The 18,985-nt window shown below is 41.0% G+C and overlaps 1 protein-coding gene across 2 annotated transcripts; it reads left to right on the forward strand.

Moving 5' to 3' along the window:
* Positions 1-4,363: 4,363 nt before the first annotated feature.
* On the forward strand, positions 4,364-18,614 carry LOC115368945 (MAM domain-containing protein 2-like). Of its 2 annotated transcripts, none has more exons than XM_030065399.1 (15): positions 4,364-4,572; positions 4,716-4,826; positions 7,088-7,377; positions 9,069-9,153; positions 9,751-9,888; positions 10,792-11,069; positions 11,366-11,459; positions 12,783-12,929; positions 13,140-13,259; positions 13,785-13,927; positions 14,659-14,755; positions 15,853-16,011; positions 16,914-17,167; positions 18,020-18,104; positions 18,228-18,614. In XM_030065399.1, the coding sequence occupies exons 1-15, from the start codon at positions 4,542-4,544 to the stop codon at positions 18,272-18,274; spliced, it is 2,079 nt and encodes a 692-aa protein (XP_029921259.1). In that variant the 5' UTR covers positions 4,364-4,541; the 3' UTR covers positions 18,275-18,614. The 2 variants fall into 2 exon arrangements, with proteins under 2 accessions (XP_029921259.1, XP_029921260.1); XM_030065400.1 differs by having other exon boundaries at positions 15,856-16,011.
* Positions 18,615-18,985: the final 371 nt, after the last annotated feature.

The following is an 18,985-nucleotide window of genomic DNA, read 5'->3' on the forward strand; positions in this document are numbered from 1 at the left end:
GGATAAATTAAAAATAAAATGAAATAAAATAAAGCTTTATATAACTATTCCATGTACTATTGGCTTGTTTCAACTCGAATAATGCATCATATCTTATATTTTTTGTATGGAAAACCTCCTGCTTCAAAGTAACTAGAGCTGCCAGATAAATGTAGTGCAGTAAAAACTACATTTCCCTCTGAAAAATAGTAGAGAATACCCCAAACTCTGTTGCCATCATCTCAAAACTGTACTTAACCCTATAAAGCCATTTGTATCATATATGATACACATTTTCAATTCCGTTTTTCGTTTTCAGTTTAATCAATACTTGACCAAAATACTGTTGTATACCTTTGAACACTTCCCCTGTTCACCCTGGACCATACCATTGGCACTTCAAGTACATATCATATATCATACACCAGAAAGGTCATGTAATAACATATTTTTTGATTTTTTTTTATATGTATATATTTTGTTATAGGACTAAATAAAGGGTTCAATTTCAAAAAATTGGAATTTTCTGCCAATTCTTTCATAGTTCAGGCTTTATAGGGTTAAGGACAGGACTTGAGTAAATGTAGTTATTTACTTTCCCTGTTCCCCTGATCCAGTAACTGTGCCATCTGTTCTGCAGGTGGCGCTGTGTAACAGCTGTAAACCTGCACCTGCCATACAATCTGAGTTTTCCTTTCAGGTATCCAAGCAGATTGTGTAAAAGCGCAGTGTCTGTTGCAAGTTTGTTCTGCAGAAAATAGACAAATGTTCATCACAAGCTTGTCTCAAAGGGCTTTACAGATAATTAGCCTACATCCATCAAACTAATCAGGAGTTATTCATAATGAAGACTGAAAAAACACAAACACAAGGGACCAAAAAGACACTCACTAGCAATTTCTATCTTTCTATCTATATTCCCCTTTAGATATCCTCAGCCATACAACAAGGATCAGTTGCATAGCTTAACTTGCTTATGAAGGTCATTCAGCTCCAGTATTTAATAATCAAAATCACAACTTCATGTAAAGATAGAGCCTGTTTTTATGCAGCTGCAGCAGTGGAAAGAGTTGAATCTCCTACTCAAGTAGAGGCATTATTACTTTAGGCACTGACATTTTACCCAAACAGAGCAGTATCAGCATAAAAAGTTATATAAGTAAAAGGGAAAAGCAGCTTTTTTTACACTTAGTAAAAGTTACTGTTGTAAGCAAGGGGGCGGGGGTCAAACTACATTTTTTTAGCTGGAAAATTTGGATGTTACAAAATAAAGTGCTAAAAAAAAACGCCTGATTACTCTTCTCTTTGCTGACTGACTCATGTGATCGTGATTTATGATTCACTACAACTACTCAGTTTACTCGGCTGTCTAGTTTATGCTGCTTATGACAGTCTAAAAATTTGCATTGTGTCATGGGTGTGATTTAAAGCCTAATACTTCAATGAAACCATACTCAATAACTATGAATAAAAACACTCAAGAGCAAGTAACCCCAAAAAGTTACTCAGGGTAATGTGAGTACAAGCAATTAACCTTTTCCCCCTTGGATCTTTGGGTGCTCTCGGTCTTGGGTGGCCCGGCAGACGATAAGGGTGGAGAGCGAGAGGAACGTGACCCATGAGGCCATCTGGCAGCACATCACGTTCTGCAGAGAGCACGTCATGCCGGCGCCTTACAAACAATCACTTTGAGTCGGCTACATATGTCATGTTCTGTCACCCTTTTGTTATTTATACAAGTTGTAATGTTATTTGCATGGGCAGAGGCCAGCAAGTCGTTTCTGGGTGTGTTGGCGGGACAATTCACGAGGGAATTTAGACTCAGAAGCTCTGGGGTGGACATTTTCAGCACACGAAACACTGAGAAATGCTTGTTGTATTATTTTTTGCAGCTTTTTTTTTTTTTTTTTTTTTTTTTTTTTTTTTTGGACAATGTGTCCAACCCGCTACATGACGTGTTGGTCAGACACAGGAGTTCTTTCAGCACCAGACTGATTGCACCACGATGCACCACAGAGCAACACAGGAAATCATTCCTGCCTGTGGCCATCAAACTGTACAACTCCTCACTCTGAGTGTCAGACACTCTGAGTCAGTGGGCTGGCCCCATAAACTAACTCTTGTGCAAATTCCCTCTGTGCAATAATCCATATTCAATACCATACTTATGTGCAATAACCTATAGTGCAATAACTCCTGTCCATGTTTGCACTTGTACATATATTTTTTTCTTTCTTTTTATTCTCTATATATTTATAATTATATTTATATTCCTTTCTTTATTTTTCTTGACTATTTGCTCTTTTTAGTTTACACTTTGAATGGGAGTTGTTATTGTAACAAAAAGTAATTTCCCCCTGGGGATCAATAAAGTATTCTGATTCTGATTCTGATTCTGATTTTTTTACAGCTCACATATGAAGGATTTTTTTTTTTTTTTTTTGGTCTGTGATAGCCCTTTTGTTATCTGATTCATGTTAATGGATCAAGCATCACATTATGTTAATTGTGCATGAGTTTTTTCCATAACAAATGATTGAAAAGTAAAAAAAAAAAAAAAAAAAAAAAGTTTATTCTCAGTCTTTAAAACTAAATAAAAACACTGACTCCTTAAACATAAGCCCCTCCTGCTAATACTGGAGAAAATCTTCAAGCTGTTCTTGGTTCATTGAACTTGAATGAGCAGTTTGCATTTGTTTGTTTTTGCGGTTCTATTGTAATCAAACTGTGAACATTTGAAAATGATTATGTGGCGAGTCATTTTCTTCCAACAATCATATGTCATAGTTTTGTACGGGAAATGACCCCGTTCCTTAGTGTTTCCTCACAGTCGCACCTCAGTTGCTGCGGTCGGGCCTTCTGGACATAATCAAGGGAGAAGTCGCCGCCCCATCTGCTCGTCCCTGTGAAAATGTTCACTGCACCTTGTGAAAACGCTGGAAGGGAAAGTTGAGACGAAGAACGATGGGCCGAAATGAGCGAGACTGCCGGTGAAAGAAGAAAAAAGAGAGAAAGAACATGCAGGTTTTGCAGATGGATGACAAATGTGGATGAGGTAGTTCCTTATAAAACATGTTAGTCTTAAGCTTTAAGGTCTTGAATGCATCATCATTCACCTCTAATGTTGACTCACTTCTGCACTGAAGTGTCCACGATTTAAAAAAAAAAAAAAAAAGCCACCTGTCAGTCATTAATATATATCAATTCAAAGAAAAGAGAAAGAAAAACTGCATTCAAAGTGTAAGACAGGTGTGCACTTGTGCTGCCATATGTTCATGTGCACACACAGATTGGCATGTGCACATATATCAGCATTCACATATGCTACACACACTCATGCATAAACACATGCATGCTCATCATGAAGCATCTATGATGGTGTTTCCCTGCAGTGAATAAGCTGTTTCATCCACCTAACAAAATCAAATTCCTGGGTTCTTACGTCATGCAAAGATTGTGCCCTTTCTGAGTCTCTTCTTCTTCGCTCTTTCCAAATTTCCATAAAATTTCCATCCACAGAGTCTGGTTCTTCGTCTGAGTGTCTCTGCACTTGTTTGGTTTCGGAAAGCTTGGCCTTGATGCAATTGTTTAGTGCACATGAAGGATTTCGGCACGAGTGTTTAATATTCATTTTGGTGTTCAGAAATATGTCCGCAAGCTGTGCAAGGTTAGAGCCGGGGTCAAACGTTACAGAAGACTGAAAAAATACATTCCACTTTTCGATTCCTCAACTATATCAAGTCACATAAAAGCGACAACTTTCTGCAGCAATAACAAAAGTAAGCTCAGCACATTTATGTGTTTCACAGATACTGATGTTGGCGTGCTTCTCCTAGAATAAATCTGGCACATATTTCAGATATATCTCCTCCTTTCCTCTCTATCTTCCATCCTTTTCTCCTTCTATCCTTTTCCTCAGCTCATTTACCACCTTCTCTCCGTCCCCTCTTCCCCTCCTCTCTCCTTACTCTTTCCCTTTCCTTCTCTTCCTTTCTCACTGCTCCCACCTTCTCCTCTCATCATCCCTCTTTCCTTCCTCACCTGCCCTCCCTTTGCTTCCTCTTTTCCTTACTTTGCTCCCCTTTCATTACTCCTCTCCCTCACTGCCATCACTCTCTCTCTCTCATGCCTTCCGTATCCTCCCTTCTTCCTCTTGCCCTCCCTTCTCTCCTCAATCTTTCCTAAAATGGCCACTCTATCATTCCCTCTTTTTGTCCTTCCCTCCTTCACCTTCAGCCTCTCCCCGTTTCCTGACTCTTTCTCCTCCACCTCTCCTCCTCCTCCTCCTCCTCCTCCCTTTCCTCCCTCTCCTCGCTCTCTCTCCTCCTCCCTGCTCTCTTGGCCAGACAGAGTTTGCTCTGCAGTGTGCTGCCAGTCTCCAAGCTGGAGAGACACTCAGAGACGCCGACTCACAAGGACTTTAACTGGAACCAACTTTGCAGGCAAACTTCTGAATCTTCTGCAGCTTTTAAAGTTTTATTTCATTTGGCTGCGAACGGAGACACACACTCCTGTGTTTGCATTATTCTGCCTGTCAAGTCATTTTCTACTCAACAGCTGCAATGCTTCCATTCTACCTTTTGACTTTTGCTGGTGAGTACACTCTACAGGTTTTGCCAGGGGTTTTGCATGAGGGCATGTTTATATGCCACTTGGTGTGATTCATATTTACCATCCTCTCTCTCTCCCTCTCTCTCACTCTGTCTCTCTCTCTCTCTCTGTCTCTGTGCTCAAAGCCGCCGTCCAAGCCCACAGCCAGCTTTTACCAGGCTCCTGCAACTTTGAGTCGGACACCTGCGGATACACGTCAGACGCTGATTTTATGAGTTGGACCCTTAACAAAGACGGTACTAGGAGACTTTGAAGATGCCAGCCCCTTCCCCTCTCTCTCCCTCCCTCTCTCTCTCTCTGTCTCTCTCTCTCACTCTCTCTCTCTGTTTTGACAAGCAACTAATAGCGAGAAACAGACCTAGACGGCATTGTGGCTCTTTATCACAGTGACAGGTTTACCTGTGTGCTCGTTGTGTTAGCTGATGTTGTCTCCACCGCTGAAATCGGCTGGTGGAGAGGCAAAAAAAAGAAAGAAAGAAAGAAAGAAAGAAAGAAAACTCCATCTGGACTGCATTGCTCGCAGCATCCAAGAACATCTGGAGACGGTGAAATAACACATTTAGGCATTCGCTTGCCGCCTCTCTGGGCTGGTACTGGGGGTTGATACTGATGCGGGATGTACACGCCCATCTCTGAGTCAAGTCAGTCACTACTTATGTAAGGTGATCAAAGCCAACAGATGAATCCGGATTAAATGATCACTACTATAATTGATGTGTTTGGCCCGGAGTAGCAACAATCAAACAAACAAACTGATGTCAACTTCTCAGACAGTCCCTGTTGCCATGCCTGCACTCTTTACTTCAGTTTATTTGGCGACTTCAAAACACACATGCTTCTGTGTGCAGAAAAAAAAGAAAAAAAGAAAATGTCTAGGAAAGCACTAAAAAGTTCTTGCTCAGACTGTTTTTCCATCACGGTCCTTGTTCCTACTTGTCTGAAAATTGCTCTGTTGTTGCAGTCGGTCCTGCTGTCCTGCTCTCCTCCTCTGGAAGACGTCAGCCACTTTCTCTTTTCCTGTTTCCATCCTTATTGCTTTGCCACAGGCTTGTTAAAAAGGTCAGCGTCGCTTGTAGGTTAATTGTGCTTCTCTTGCTCTCTCACTCTCCCCCCCTTTTTGCTGCACGGTATGCAAAACTTGTGAAGAGGTAAAAAAAAAAAAAAAAAAAAAAGTGAGGTCATGTCAAATGTATCTATAAAGATTCACATGCATATATTTTTTTTAAAGTAAATTCATCACAGAATGGTTTATGGAACATAAGACGACATAAAAAGTAGACAAACTGAGAGCAACTCAAAATTGAAGAGATCAGAATGTGTGTGTGTGAGTGTGTGTGTGTGTGTGTGTGTGCACGTGTACACACACACACACACACACACACACACACACACACAGGATATAACAGCTCCAGGGCACCAGGGCATTCCAACGGGACAATAATAATAAATGGCAGACTAGCGAGGGGGGCTCAAATGCCCCTTAGGCAGGAAAGGAGAGTAAGAGGAAGGAACGGCTGTTACGATGTCAACTGTCGTGTCTGATTCTCTCATTTGGGCAGCTTGCTTAAAAAAAAAAAACTTCGAAATTTGTTCATGTTCGGTGTGCTGATGCTAAATGTTTGAGGAAAACGGTAACACATGGCAGATTTTGGACGGCACTGCACAAATGGCAACACCACGTGAAGTGTGGAAGTAACTCACTACATTTACTCATGTTGCTGTAAATGAGCCGCCTTTTGTCGCACTTGTACTTTTTAGAATATTTTTTTCAAAGTCAGTAATTTTACTTTTACTTAAGCACATTCTTGCTTGAGTATTGTACTTCGTGACTACATTTTAAATCACATCCACTACAGGGAAGGCATGATCAGTGGCAGATTGCTGCACCTTTTACAATGAACTCTCAGTCAGCAGAGATGAGATGAGGAACCTGCTTCTACTTTGCTGGTTCTACTTTTTGTCATTTCCAAATTTCAAAATAAAAGCTGCACGGTGAAAAGCTGCAGACTGTCAATGGAGGTGGGGAACCATTTAGACTCAACTGGTGAACAAATGTGGAATAAGTGTGGAAAAAAGGAGGAAAACATCAGTGAGTTGGCCTGACGATGGTGCATTGTGCAATTTTGTGCAATGCGCCTTTAAAAGAATCTAATTTGAACCTTGTACTCAGCCACTTTTACTCTGAGTACATTTTAAATGAACTATGTTTTAACTTTTACTTCAGTACTTATTTACTTAAGTAAAATATTAGTAAGTAACAGTACTGAGAACTTTGCCATCTTCTCACAAATTACAGATTTAAAGAGAAGATCCTGCTTTTTTGAAATTATGTTATGTTTTTTGAAAAGTGGGCCTAACAAGCCCCAACTGGTCCCAGTCTTCACAGCCCACAGAGGACAGACACAGTCCATCAAACTGTGGTTTAAACTTGACAGTGGCAATTTTGAAAAACGGATCTTTCCTCAACCCGCCCCACACCCTTTTTGTCTCCTCTCAGGCCGTTTTGTCATAGTGGATGCAGTCCTGGACGATTACGAGGAGGGTGAAACAAGGCCAGATGCCAGACCGCAGAGGGAAAACAGGGGGATCCTGCTGAGTCCAGTTCTGGACCAGGAGGAATGGAGCTGCCTGAGGCTTGTCTACCAGATCACCGGGTCAGGGAGCCTGGAGGTCCGTCAGCGCAGGGAGGGCAAGAGCTTTGACAGGCCGCTGTGGAGCAGCCAGAGCCCCTCAGACAGCTGGATCATCGCCAGCATGGACCTGCAGAACACCACCGAGCCCTACAGGGTAAACAAAACCTTTTTAACATCTTAACAACAACAGTAACTTCACTTGCACAGCTCCTGTCTAAATACCACATTTACAAAGTGCTTTACATGCCAAAAGTCATGCGTGCCCCCCCCCACCCCCCAAAAAAGTTTATTATCTTGAATTTTCTTGAATCAAGTATTATTTGTTGATACTAGTGGGTTGATCTGTCTTATTCTGGATTGTTCCCAGAGAAATTCCTGAAATAAGTGAAACTGCCCTGGAAACAGTGGGATTATGTGATCCCACTGGCACATTGTTTTCATTTGTTTTCACCAAAACAAGACTTTAACATTGAATATGAGATTAAATGAATTAAATTAAATGTTAAGATGGAGAGCTTTTGCAGAATGAGGTTACAAACCCTCAGTTAACTAAAGTAAAAGGTCGGTGGGGAAACAGAAAAGACAAAGGAGAATGTAAAGAAGTTCATCGCTGCTTTTGTTGAATCTCGGTGTAACAATTAAAATCTATCGCCTCCTCGGCACCCACTGCGCTCCTGGCTTTCCTCTCTCTGTGATCCTTTCCAAGATTTCCTCTCCTCTTTTGTTTTTTTTTCTTGCTCGGCATGAGATTTCAGGTCAGAGGGAGTTTTCTATAAACCATGTGCATTTAAATCCCTTTGAGACTGTAACTATGATCAAGGGCTCTGATTTAACTTAAACGTGAACTTGAGCTTGAACTTGAATTTGAACTTGAACTTGAAAAAAGAGACCAGGTAGAGCATAATTTTTTTTTTTTTTTTTTTTTTTTTTTTGGAGGCCAAGCCAAGAGGTCAGCATGGCATAGAGCATACAAGTTGCAGACATACATTTGATTTTGATCAGCAAAAACAATAAAACAATATTTATCTCATGAGCGGGCCAAAGACAACAGTGAGCTTTGCAGGATCCTGGTTTTAAGCTTGAAGAGATCTTGGCTGAACATCCCACCCTAAATTATCTCGCAGGTCGCTGAAGTTACATTTTTTTTACATTATTTCTCCATTTCTGCCGCAATGAAAACACAACAGATGTACAAGAAGAACAACATATCATCCCGCTGGGTTTGAAAGGAAGACAGATATGGGTCAATATTGCACATACAATCCGAAATTAGGTCAAATATGAAGTGGGTGGAGGAGCAGACACACTCTTTATCTAAACACTGCATGGGAACCATACAGCTCTTGTTTATAGTGCCGTGTGGAGGCAGTCCCGGCACTGACAAGGTCACGACCTGCATGACGGTAAGCTGTGGCTGTGCCGTGTGCAGGCCCCTCGCAGTGTAAGCATAAACCAGCCAATATGTCACTGACTGTACCCTTTTAACCACAAACGGGCGGCTAAAACAGGCTGCCATTCACTTTCTCATCCTGCAAACTGCCCTGGTGCACACATGTGTCCAAGCCCTGACCTCATGCTTTAAACATTGTAATGTGTTTGCTCTCGTTTTTTTCCATACATAAAATCATTCGCTCTGCTCTGCGAATGGCAAACCTGCTGGTCACAAGTGTGTTGAGAGCAAATGAGACTTGGCTCGATGAGTAAAAAAAGGAGAAAACCCCTGCAGAGTTGCGTGCGTGCACTCGCTCTGACCCTCCATACGTCAGATCACCGTGCATAATGTTATTCCCTGGTTATCCCGTATTACTGATTTCAGGATGTTGCTGAGCATGTGTTGTTCATTAGGTGGTGATTGAAGGTCGACCCGCAGAGGCCGCTGGGAGCAGCGTGGCCGTCTTTGAGCTACACATCAGCCCGGGATACTGCTTCGGTCGGTGACTTCGCTCGTGCACACATCTCCATTTAAAAGATAAAGCCTCATACACACTCGCGTGTCTGGGTGCACACACCACCTGGGCTCTGATCCTCTCTCGCTCAAACATATGGAATGAGGTTTCAGATGTTTTAATGAGATTTTTAATGTAATGCTATGGATGAATTGTGGACCCCAGGAAGATAGTGGTGCCATGGCATCAGCTACTGGGGAGGTTTTTAATAAACAATAAAAACACACACACACTTGAGCACATGCATTATGAAAGGAATACTCCAATGTCACGGACAATGCCCTTTTCCAACTAACCCAGACTGAGACAAGATGTTCGATGAGGTTTATTTTTTCACTTTCATGGAGCCAGGCTAACGTCTCCCATTGACTTCAAGTCTTTATGCTAAGCTAACGTGAAACGCTACCCATAGGAACTGAACCACGACATACAGAGGTGAAAATCGAACATCTTGTCTCAGTCTGGGTAAGTCAGGATAAGGGCATTTCAGGTAAAACGTTGGACTATTCCTTTAACTTGCAAACCTATTTGCACGCACAAAACTATAATGATGCACTATAATGTTACGTTTCTGCATCCAGACTGTGATTTCGAGGGGACTCACCTGTGTGGATACAGTAACCAGTGGAACACCAATGTGAACTGGTACGTGGGAGGAGGTTTGGCTCAGTCGGCCCGGGGCAGCTTGTCCAACGACCACACCTACAACAACAGGACAGGTGAGTGAGATGACCTCATCTTTTCTGTGTTTGAAGGTATTTTGAGCTGTTTCTGCAGACCAGTAAGTTCAGAAGGCATAGCCAAACACAATAACTTTCTGAGATAAAAAAAAAAAAAAAAACAAACAAAAAAAAAAACAGCAACTCTCACCAACAAGAAGACAGATTTCCACTAAGCCCACAGCTGGAATTTGCAGCCATGTTTGTGCTAAGCCCCGCCTCCTGTTGGCAATGTTGTCGTCACTGGACACGCCCCTTTCATCTATTATTATTCAGTGTTTTTTTGGGTTTGATACTTAATAACTTACAGAAGAGGTTCAGGGCCACACAAAGTAAGTTATTGTGTTGTGAAATTAAAGTTATAATCTTAATGAAAGCCAGGTTACAATCATAGTTATCATTATTGTTATTATTCGGCTATCATCATCATCATCATCATTGCTAGACTTACATAAATGACATTTCTCTTTTTGTATATTGTCAGTTTTCTGTATTTTCTTTATCATATAATGTATACACTGCAAAAACTCAAAATCTTAACAAGAATATTTGTCTTATTTCAAGTCAAAATGTCTTATTTCTAGTCAAAATATCTCATTAAACTTAAAATAAGACATGATCACCTCAGAAGTAACTTGTTTTTAGACAATTTTCACTTGTTTCAAGTGAACATTCAGTTGAAACAAGTGAAAATTTGCTTGTTTCATTGGCAAAATTTGACTGGAAAAAGTGAAAATTCACTTGAAACAAGTGAAAATTGTCTAAAAACAAGTTATTTCTTAGGTGATCATGTCTTATGTGTAATGAGATATTTTGACTTGACATAAGACAAATATTCTTGGTAAGATTTTGAGTTTTTGCAGTGTATATCGCAAATTTGTGTTTTTACTCCCTTCCCTTCAGGCCACTTCATGTACGTGGACTCCATCTACGCCAAGACGTTCAAAGAGGTCGCCAAGCTGGTGTCTCCCATGACCACGGTGCCCATGTCGGGCTGTCTGACTTTTCAGTACCAGCACGGCGAGGAGCAAGGCCACCTGTTCTCTGTTTACACCCGGGACCAAGTGGGCCAGTACCAGGAGCTGTGGAGAGCCGAGCCGGAGAGGCAGAGCGAGTGGGCGGCGACACCCGGAGAGTGGATCCCTGTGCAGGTGGACCTGAAGGCTCCCTACTCCCTGCAGGTGAGAGGGGAAAACCAAGGAACTGAGGAATGTGTGGCTGGGTTTGATGTGGAGTCCACTTTGAATCCCATTTGGAGGGAGGTGAAGCCACAAGGAGGGAAAAAGGGATGTTTGATTTAGTTGTGTGTATTTGTTTATTTCATTTCTTGGTTGCCACTGTGTGCTGTCTACATTTAAAAAAAAAAAAAAATCCTGCTGTGTTTCCACTTTGGTTTCTTAATGTGAACCACTCTGAAATGTCCTGAAAGGCGCTGTTGTGCACATAAAGTTTACTCACCTGCCTCACATCCCCCCAGGTGGTCTTTGAAGTGGCGTTTAACAGCCCGAGAGGCGGCCGTATTGCAATCGATGACATCTCCTTTTCCCCGGAGTTTTGCAGTGCAGACACAGGTGGGCCGCACTCGTTATCACTCACTTTCTGTTCTCAGTGGATTATAATAGGCTTAACCTGCTTTTTTATGACACTGTTAAAACAGTATTACTTATAACACGAACCATGCAGCTCCAAAATGTGAGCTTTTCCACAACTGAGGAAAAACTTGCTTGTGTTTACCTCGATGGCCGTGCATTTTTCATTTGCGTTCAGCTTATGAAAATATTCATAAAGGATGGTAAAAGAAAGAGGAACATGCAATCCTTTACATGATTGATGCAAAACTGCACTAAAGTGATAACACCTTAGACTTAAATGACCCCAAAAAAAAACAAAAAAAAAAACAAGCTTGGCATAAGGATGACATTTTTAAGATTGAGTTTACATGATTCATCATTGGCTTGATTCACTGATCAGTTATGGACTTATCCCATTTTTTTTTTTTTTTTTTTTTTTTTTGTTAGCTGAGTCTAAATGGTCATTGCTTTAACCAGTGCTCAATTTTGCACTGTGCACCTTTAAATTAAAACAACGGAGTGACGAAGTTTACACCTGACGACACTTCACAACAAACTCAGCTGAACTCAACAGAATAGAAGAGAAGAGAAGAGTGTTTTTTTTTTTTTGTCTCTAGAGGGAAATTCGGTTTGGACACATATAAACACACAAAACCCCATATGTACCCACATACATACAAGATTTGCTAAAGTAATCCAAAAAATACTTATATAAAGTTTTTGGTAACACTTTACAATAACAGTACAACAATTAACATTAGTTAATGCAGGAATGGTTAATTAACTGTTAATTAATGATTATTATGGCATTTACTAATGTTAATAATATCTACAATAACCCTTAAATAACATATAAATTAATACCTTAGCATGAACAGCATTAGTACATGATTCTTAGACACATTAGTTAACGGTTAGTTAACTGTTACTTAATGTTTATTACCTGTTACTTAATGTTTATTATGGCAACGTTAATTGTTATACTCTTATTGTAAAGTGTTACCAAGTTGTTGTTGTTTTTTAAAAAGGTATAGTAGCCAAAGTTTATTCAAGTGTGATAAATTAATGCACAGAATCTAACCCTTGTTGCACAATCCTGATAATCTCACAAGCACAACATATCAGCGTAACATGACCCTTACAGTGCCATGCATAAATACATGCAGAATGTGAAGCCCTATTGCGCAACACACTGAAACCCAATGGACCAAAGCTGCTCTGCCTTATCTGGAGGTCGAACTGAGGGAAGCACAGAGTGAGCGGCGTATTGTATTCCTTCAGATTACACACTGCAGCGGCCTGATTTTGCACTTTGTTCCACAGAGCCGACCTTTGACCCCTCCATCGCCAGCTGCGATTTCGAGTCAGGTTTGTGCCACTACACGCAGGACAACGTGCTGGTGTCGCCATGGAAGAGAGTGTCCGTCAAGCCCAACATATTCAGGAACGGAGACCACACCACCGGGGCAGGTGGGGAATAAAGCAACAGATACGGATTTTTATATCTTTTTGTAAATTCTGACACAAAAAAAGAAAAGAAAAAAGTGCCTTGCAGACAGGATGAACCAAGAGGAGCTTTGCAGATGAAATCAAGATCAGTACCAGGTGCGGTGGGACAGAGCGGATTCAGAGGAAGTGGGAGTTTTGCAAGATAATGAGGCCGCTATCTTCTCCCTGCAGGATCTTTCCTCTTGGCCCACTCGCGGCTGAATCCCCGCTCTGGCTACGTTAGCCGCTTGATCGGGCCAACGCTGCCTGGCAACATGAAGTTCTGTCTGAGGTTTTACTTCTCACTGAGGGGTGAGTGGCACCCAAAACCATGCAAAACACACAGAGATAGATAAATACATACATACATATATAGAAAGATAGATTCACTCAGCATTAAAATCTTGTTTCTCTTGAACCAAGTGAAAAACTTTGCCACTTGGATTACATAATCCCTCTTGTTTCCAGTTCTAATTGTCTTGTTACCAGAAGTTTCTTGGATCAAGTGTCATTTCCGTGATACTAATAGTTCTCATCTGCCTTATTCTGCCTCGCTTTGACATATTTATGCCTCTTCCTAGGAAAAAAAAAATCCAAAAATAAGTGATACCATACTGAAAACTAGTGGAGTTGTCTAATCCCACTGGCAGATTTCTCTCACTTGTTCTACAAAAACAAGATTTTAACTCGGAGCATGACACTAAATAGCTTGGATATTTTTATTTTTTTATTTATTTTTTTTTTTGTGGCGCATGCTGAAACTCAGTTTACTGACTGATCAACTGACTGACAAATCATGATAATAGTAATTTGTATTTTTGTTATAACCACCTGCAGGTTTCAACCAGACAGATCAGGCCCTCGCCGTCTATCTGCAGCATCACAACAAGACCCAGGAGAAGATCTGGACTCAGGGGGAAAAGTCCCGAGGCATCTGGATCGCAACAGACGTCACTTTCCACACATCACAGCCCTCCAAGGTGAAATTTTGGACATTACATATCGCCTCTGACAGGAAGACAGGGCGGACAAACAAGTGGATAGATAGAGAGATAGATAGACAGGCATAGAAGAGAGGGAAGAAAGAAGCAATGGAAAGAGGATTTACATACAGAAATAACTGGAATACAGCAAAAACTACTAAGTGTAGTGTCCTTCACTGTTTCCTCTGCATCTGTTCCAGTGTTTGTGGCACTAAAGCTGTGTGTGGACGCTGATTTCTATCGGGCCACATCCTCTCCTCTCCTCATCCTGATGGCACCCTGTTGGTTGGCTCTGCCTTATTAAAATAGCAGCTGTTAGACGACAAGAGTTGACGTGGTTAACAGAAAATGAGCTCATCCGGACGCCAAAGTGCTTCAAGTCTTTTCCAACAACTGGCCCTTTGTTGCTTTAGGTAACATCACAGGCATTGCTTTTTGCATTATTGTGCTGCGTAATACAGCGTTTGACTGGTGATCGAAAGGTCCAAGAAATGCATCACGCCGGCCTCACTTAGCCAGAAAGTTCAAAGAAAGTGTAGAGCACAACAAACAAGCACACGACTGCAGCACAGTGCAGTGCGGGTGCTGTCTGATGGACTGTTTGGCAGTAAAATGAACGTTTGAGCTGTCTGCCAATGATTAAAAGCAAACTCCCAGTGTTTAAAAAGTGATCTACAATCCTCACGTAGGGTTTCAGGATGCCATCTCTGCTGCTTTTTGCATTCCAGATCATGTTTGTCAGTACCTGCAGGAGCTTTTGGGACTGCGGGTCTGTGGCTCTGGACGACATCAGAGTGACTCTGGGAGACTGTGAGCTAGCAGCAGGTAAAAAAAAAAAAAACCCCAAAAAACTCCCTCTGTCTATTTATTGCTTTTTCCTTTTTTTTTTTTTTTTAATCCAGATGGTCTTTTTTTAGCCATGTCCTGGCAACTGCTGCTGCACCGCCATCTGCTCATTGTCTGGTTTCTTGTGTTTGTTACTAAAACCAGAAGTTACGGATGTGTTCCGCTTTATTTTGATAATCCAGTCTTGATACTGAGATTACCATCAAGTGACTATCTGAGGTAGAAGCTGAGGACATTTACTCAATTACTGCGCTCATAATCTGAGATACTGGCAGTTTACTAGAGGATCTACGGTTTGTGAGACTTTATGCTTTTACTTTACACTGTTTTCTGAGGGCAGTATTGTATTTTTCATTGACTTCATTCATCTGACAGAATGAGGTTTTATATTTTCATATGCAAAACATCAACTTTGATGTTTGATGTTAGAGCTGCAATTAGCCAACAGGAAATGGAATAATTAGAGCTACATCATGAAGATACTTGTCACAGGTTAATACAACAATAATTAAACACTAAAAGAAACAAGTACCTCAAAATGACAATATTTACATTTGATACTTCAATATATTTTACTGCTAATTCTAGTTTTACAAACGTCAGATTTTGATTTACTGGAGTGTTTTTTTCCCATTGCTTCTATTTATTTAAATAAAGGATAGTGCTGTTTCTATGATTGGTGATGATAATACGCCACTAAAAATTCTCCTCAGTTTCAGGTGATTCTCACAATAATAATACTTTATAATAATAATAATACTTCATTTATATAGCATCTTTCATACAGGGGGTGTAACTCAATTTTCCAATAAAGTGATAAAAACAAGAGAATAAAATAAAAACAGACAATTTAAAACAAGTGCAAATCGTGCATGATAAAACCAGGCAATCACATAGTGGGAAATAGTGTGAGGGCTACTTAAATCCAAAGTCTAGGTTAAAAAATGGCCTCAGGGTTTGGATTACAAAGCAAACTTTAAATTGTTGAACATCTTCATGTCTTCTGACATTTCAGTATCATCTCTGTGCTATTCAAATAAAGTACACAATGTATGATTATTGTCGTTTTCCTCCAGCAGGGCTGCAGCTGTCGGTCCCAGGGCACTGTGACTTTGAGGCGGGACACTGCGGCTACACTCAGGACAAGCAGGGCGACGCGGGGGACTGGGTGTGGAGGAGAGGACCCACCCCGACCTCGTACACTGGGCCAAGAGGGGATCACACCACAGGGCTGGGTGAGGCCAAGTGTGTTTTAAATGTACCTGTGGCACCAAAACATAGCCTGTCAGCCGTGTTGGAGAAAGAGCTTAAACCCTTTACTTAAGTAAATGGAACATAATAGAATAAACATAATGTAATAAAAAAAAAAAGTGAAATAAAAGTCCTTCACTTCATCTCAAAGAATTAGCAGTAAAATCTGTCAAGTGTCAAGTGTCAAAATAAAAGTACCCTGGAGAACGGTCCATTCCAGGTTATAATGTTAGGAATGCATGAGCTTGTAATATTACAGTTATAAATATTATAAAATACCTCATACTGTAATTGAGTTTAGATTCTGTCATGATGAAGTTATCATGCCCATATGATAGTCATAAATGTATAAGAAGCCATGAAATTAGCTTTTCGTAAACATCTGATGAGTTCACATTTTATGTGCTTATCTCGTGTTTTGCAGATAAAACCTTATTCTGCAAAGATGTTCATGTAGGGGAGGAAAAATGCAAGAAATGTCTCTCTGAGATGCGATTCCGTAAAAGCATAAAGTTATAAAATAAAAATATAAAATAGATAAATAAAGCGCCAGTGGCTAAAACTGTTCTTAAACTGAGTACTGGAGTAAATGTACTTCTTTCTTTCTTTCTTTCTTTCTGCTGTAAATTCCAATGTTCATTTAAAAAGAAAATAGAGAAAAGATGTGGGAAACCTCTTGCATGGTGAGGTTGGGCATAGAAAGATGTGTTTGTTAATTAAAACCAGTTTGTTTGGGCACGTGCCATCATCAGGGATATAACCCCTTAATTAAACAAGCACAAAAATAGACAACCACCCCTGGGTGCTCGGACAACATGGCCATTTCTCATTAAACTCTCAGAGCCCTAACACCTTCTGCCCCCCACCTCCCCCCTCCGCCCGGCAGGTTACTACATGCACATCGAGGCGTCGCCCATGCTGCCCGGCCAGAACGCCCGCCTGCTGTCCCGCACGCTCAGGGGGTCCAGGGGCCCCCAGTGTCTGCGCTTCTTCTACCACATGTACGGCTCGGGCACGGGCCAGCTCAGCGTTCACCTGGACAAGGATGGCCAGGATGTGTTGCTATGGCAACGGAGCGGGGAGCAGAGCGTCGCCTGGCTGAGGGCCGCCGTGGAGTACCAGTGTGAGCTCCAGCACAAGGCAAGAGCAGAGTGAAGGCTGGGAGCTGCCAAGATAACACAAAATAAAATAAATAGAGACTTAAGGTTGTTTATTTGAGCCTCTGCTGATGGAGTCTGTAGGCTCAACAAGGGTAGTAGCCAACTTATACTGGTGTACGAAATGTACTATTTCAAAAAATAAGTTTTAGTGTCGTGATTCTTTACCCTTTTGACTTTTGACCTCTAGAAATTAAAGGAATACTCCAACATTTTGGGCAAAATACCGAAATATCCAACTTACTCAGACTGAGACAAGATGTTTGATACCATTTTCACTGTACTCACATTTACACTGTGCAAATAAGACAGCTTTGGAGTTGCTGTAAGGTTTATTTTTTCACTTTGACGGAGCCAGGCTAACGACTCCCATAGGCTTCAAGTGTTTATGCTAAGCTAACACGAAATGCTACCCATAGGAACAGAACCACTGGACATACAGAGGTGAAAATGGTATCAAATATCTTGTCTCAGTCTGCCTAAAAAGGTTGAAAAAGTGACACTTAAGTGAGGCTCTGTCTCAGCCTACCAACTCAGAAAGGGAACCATTTCAACCAAAGAATAAATTTCCCTTTTTTACATTGTTTAATTTGATTATCAACAGAGGCCTAGAGACGGAAAACAACTCAGCACTTAACAAGAAAAGGCAAGATGATAAAAAATATTTATAGTAGTGATGTCTTTCTCTCCTATCCCAGAAATCATAACATGACCATGTAAAACAATCTCATAATTCCCCCGAGGGTCCCGACCTGCAGGTTGAGCACCATTGTTTTGACGTGTACTGACCCTTACAGTGTTGTTACGAGATTTTTTTCTCTTTTCTACCTCCCAGGTTGTGTTTGAAGCCACCAGAGGTTCATCAGTACGGAGCGACATAGCCATTGACGACATTGTGTTTGAGAGTGGACCTTGCCCAGGTAAACCAGTGGATGTTATTTCTAAAGAATTAACCCTCAAAAAAAAAAAAAAAAAAAAAAAATGTGTGTTTTCTCTGTGTGTTTGTTTCCTGATTTATTTATTCATTTATTCCTCCTCTACAGAAGCTGAGGTCAGGGCCACCTTGGGAACCTCAAACGAGATCGAGTAGGAGGGACGGAGGGGAAAGCTGTGTAGGATGCATGAAGCAAATACAGTTTTTTTTTTGCACATTTTTGGACATTTCGGTGTTCTTGATTGAGACTGTACGGTGTAGCTCTCTGCGTATCAAGTGGAGCATATCAAAACCATTCCTGTAAGCCCTTTTAGTCCTGTTTCATGGAGCAACGCACATATCATTGGGTCGGATGTCGCTGTTGTAGTTGTAGTCATAGTCGGCGTTTCCCTCTGCATTGTACCGATACAGGGTGTGTCAAACTGTGTTTTTTTCCCCACATTTATATGCATTAGATTAATGCTCATTGCTCAAATAAAGGGAGATGGTTATTCAACTTGATTTTGATTTTGTTTTTCTTTCTTTATACAAACCCCTGAAATCAGATGCAGACATTATTTGACATCACTGACACCTAGTGGGCATGAAGATTACCACATCTACCAACTTCAATTAAAAAAAATAATAATAATCAAGATTATTCTAGATGAAGCCAGGTGGGAAATAATGATATTCCTGCTAAAGCTGATCAATGGCACTGCCACAGTTTGCGTTTTTTAAAGCTTTGCCAAGCATGCTGGGAAAGCAGATGGAGAAGAGAGAAAAATGTTTGAAGAAATCAGCGTGTCCACCTGCCAAACTGGCAACACTCACACACCTGCCTCCTCACACACCACTCTCTTTACTGTTGTGTAAAAGCATAGGGAT

The sequence above is a fragment of the Myripristis murdjan genome, chromosome 12 (genome assembly GCF_902150065.1).
Source record: "Myripristis murdjan chromosome 12, fMyrMur1.1, whole genome shotgun sequence".
Lineage (NCBI taxonomy): Eukaryota > Metazoa > Chordata > Actinopteri > Holocentriformes > Holocentridae > Myripristis > Myripristis murdjan.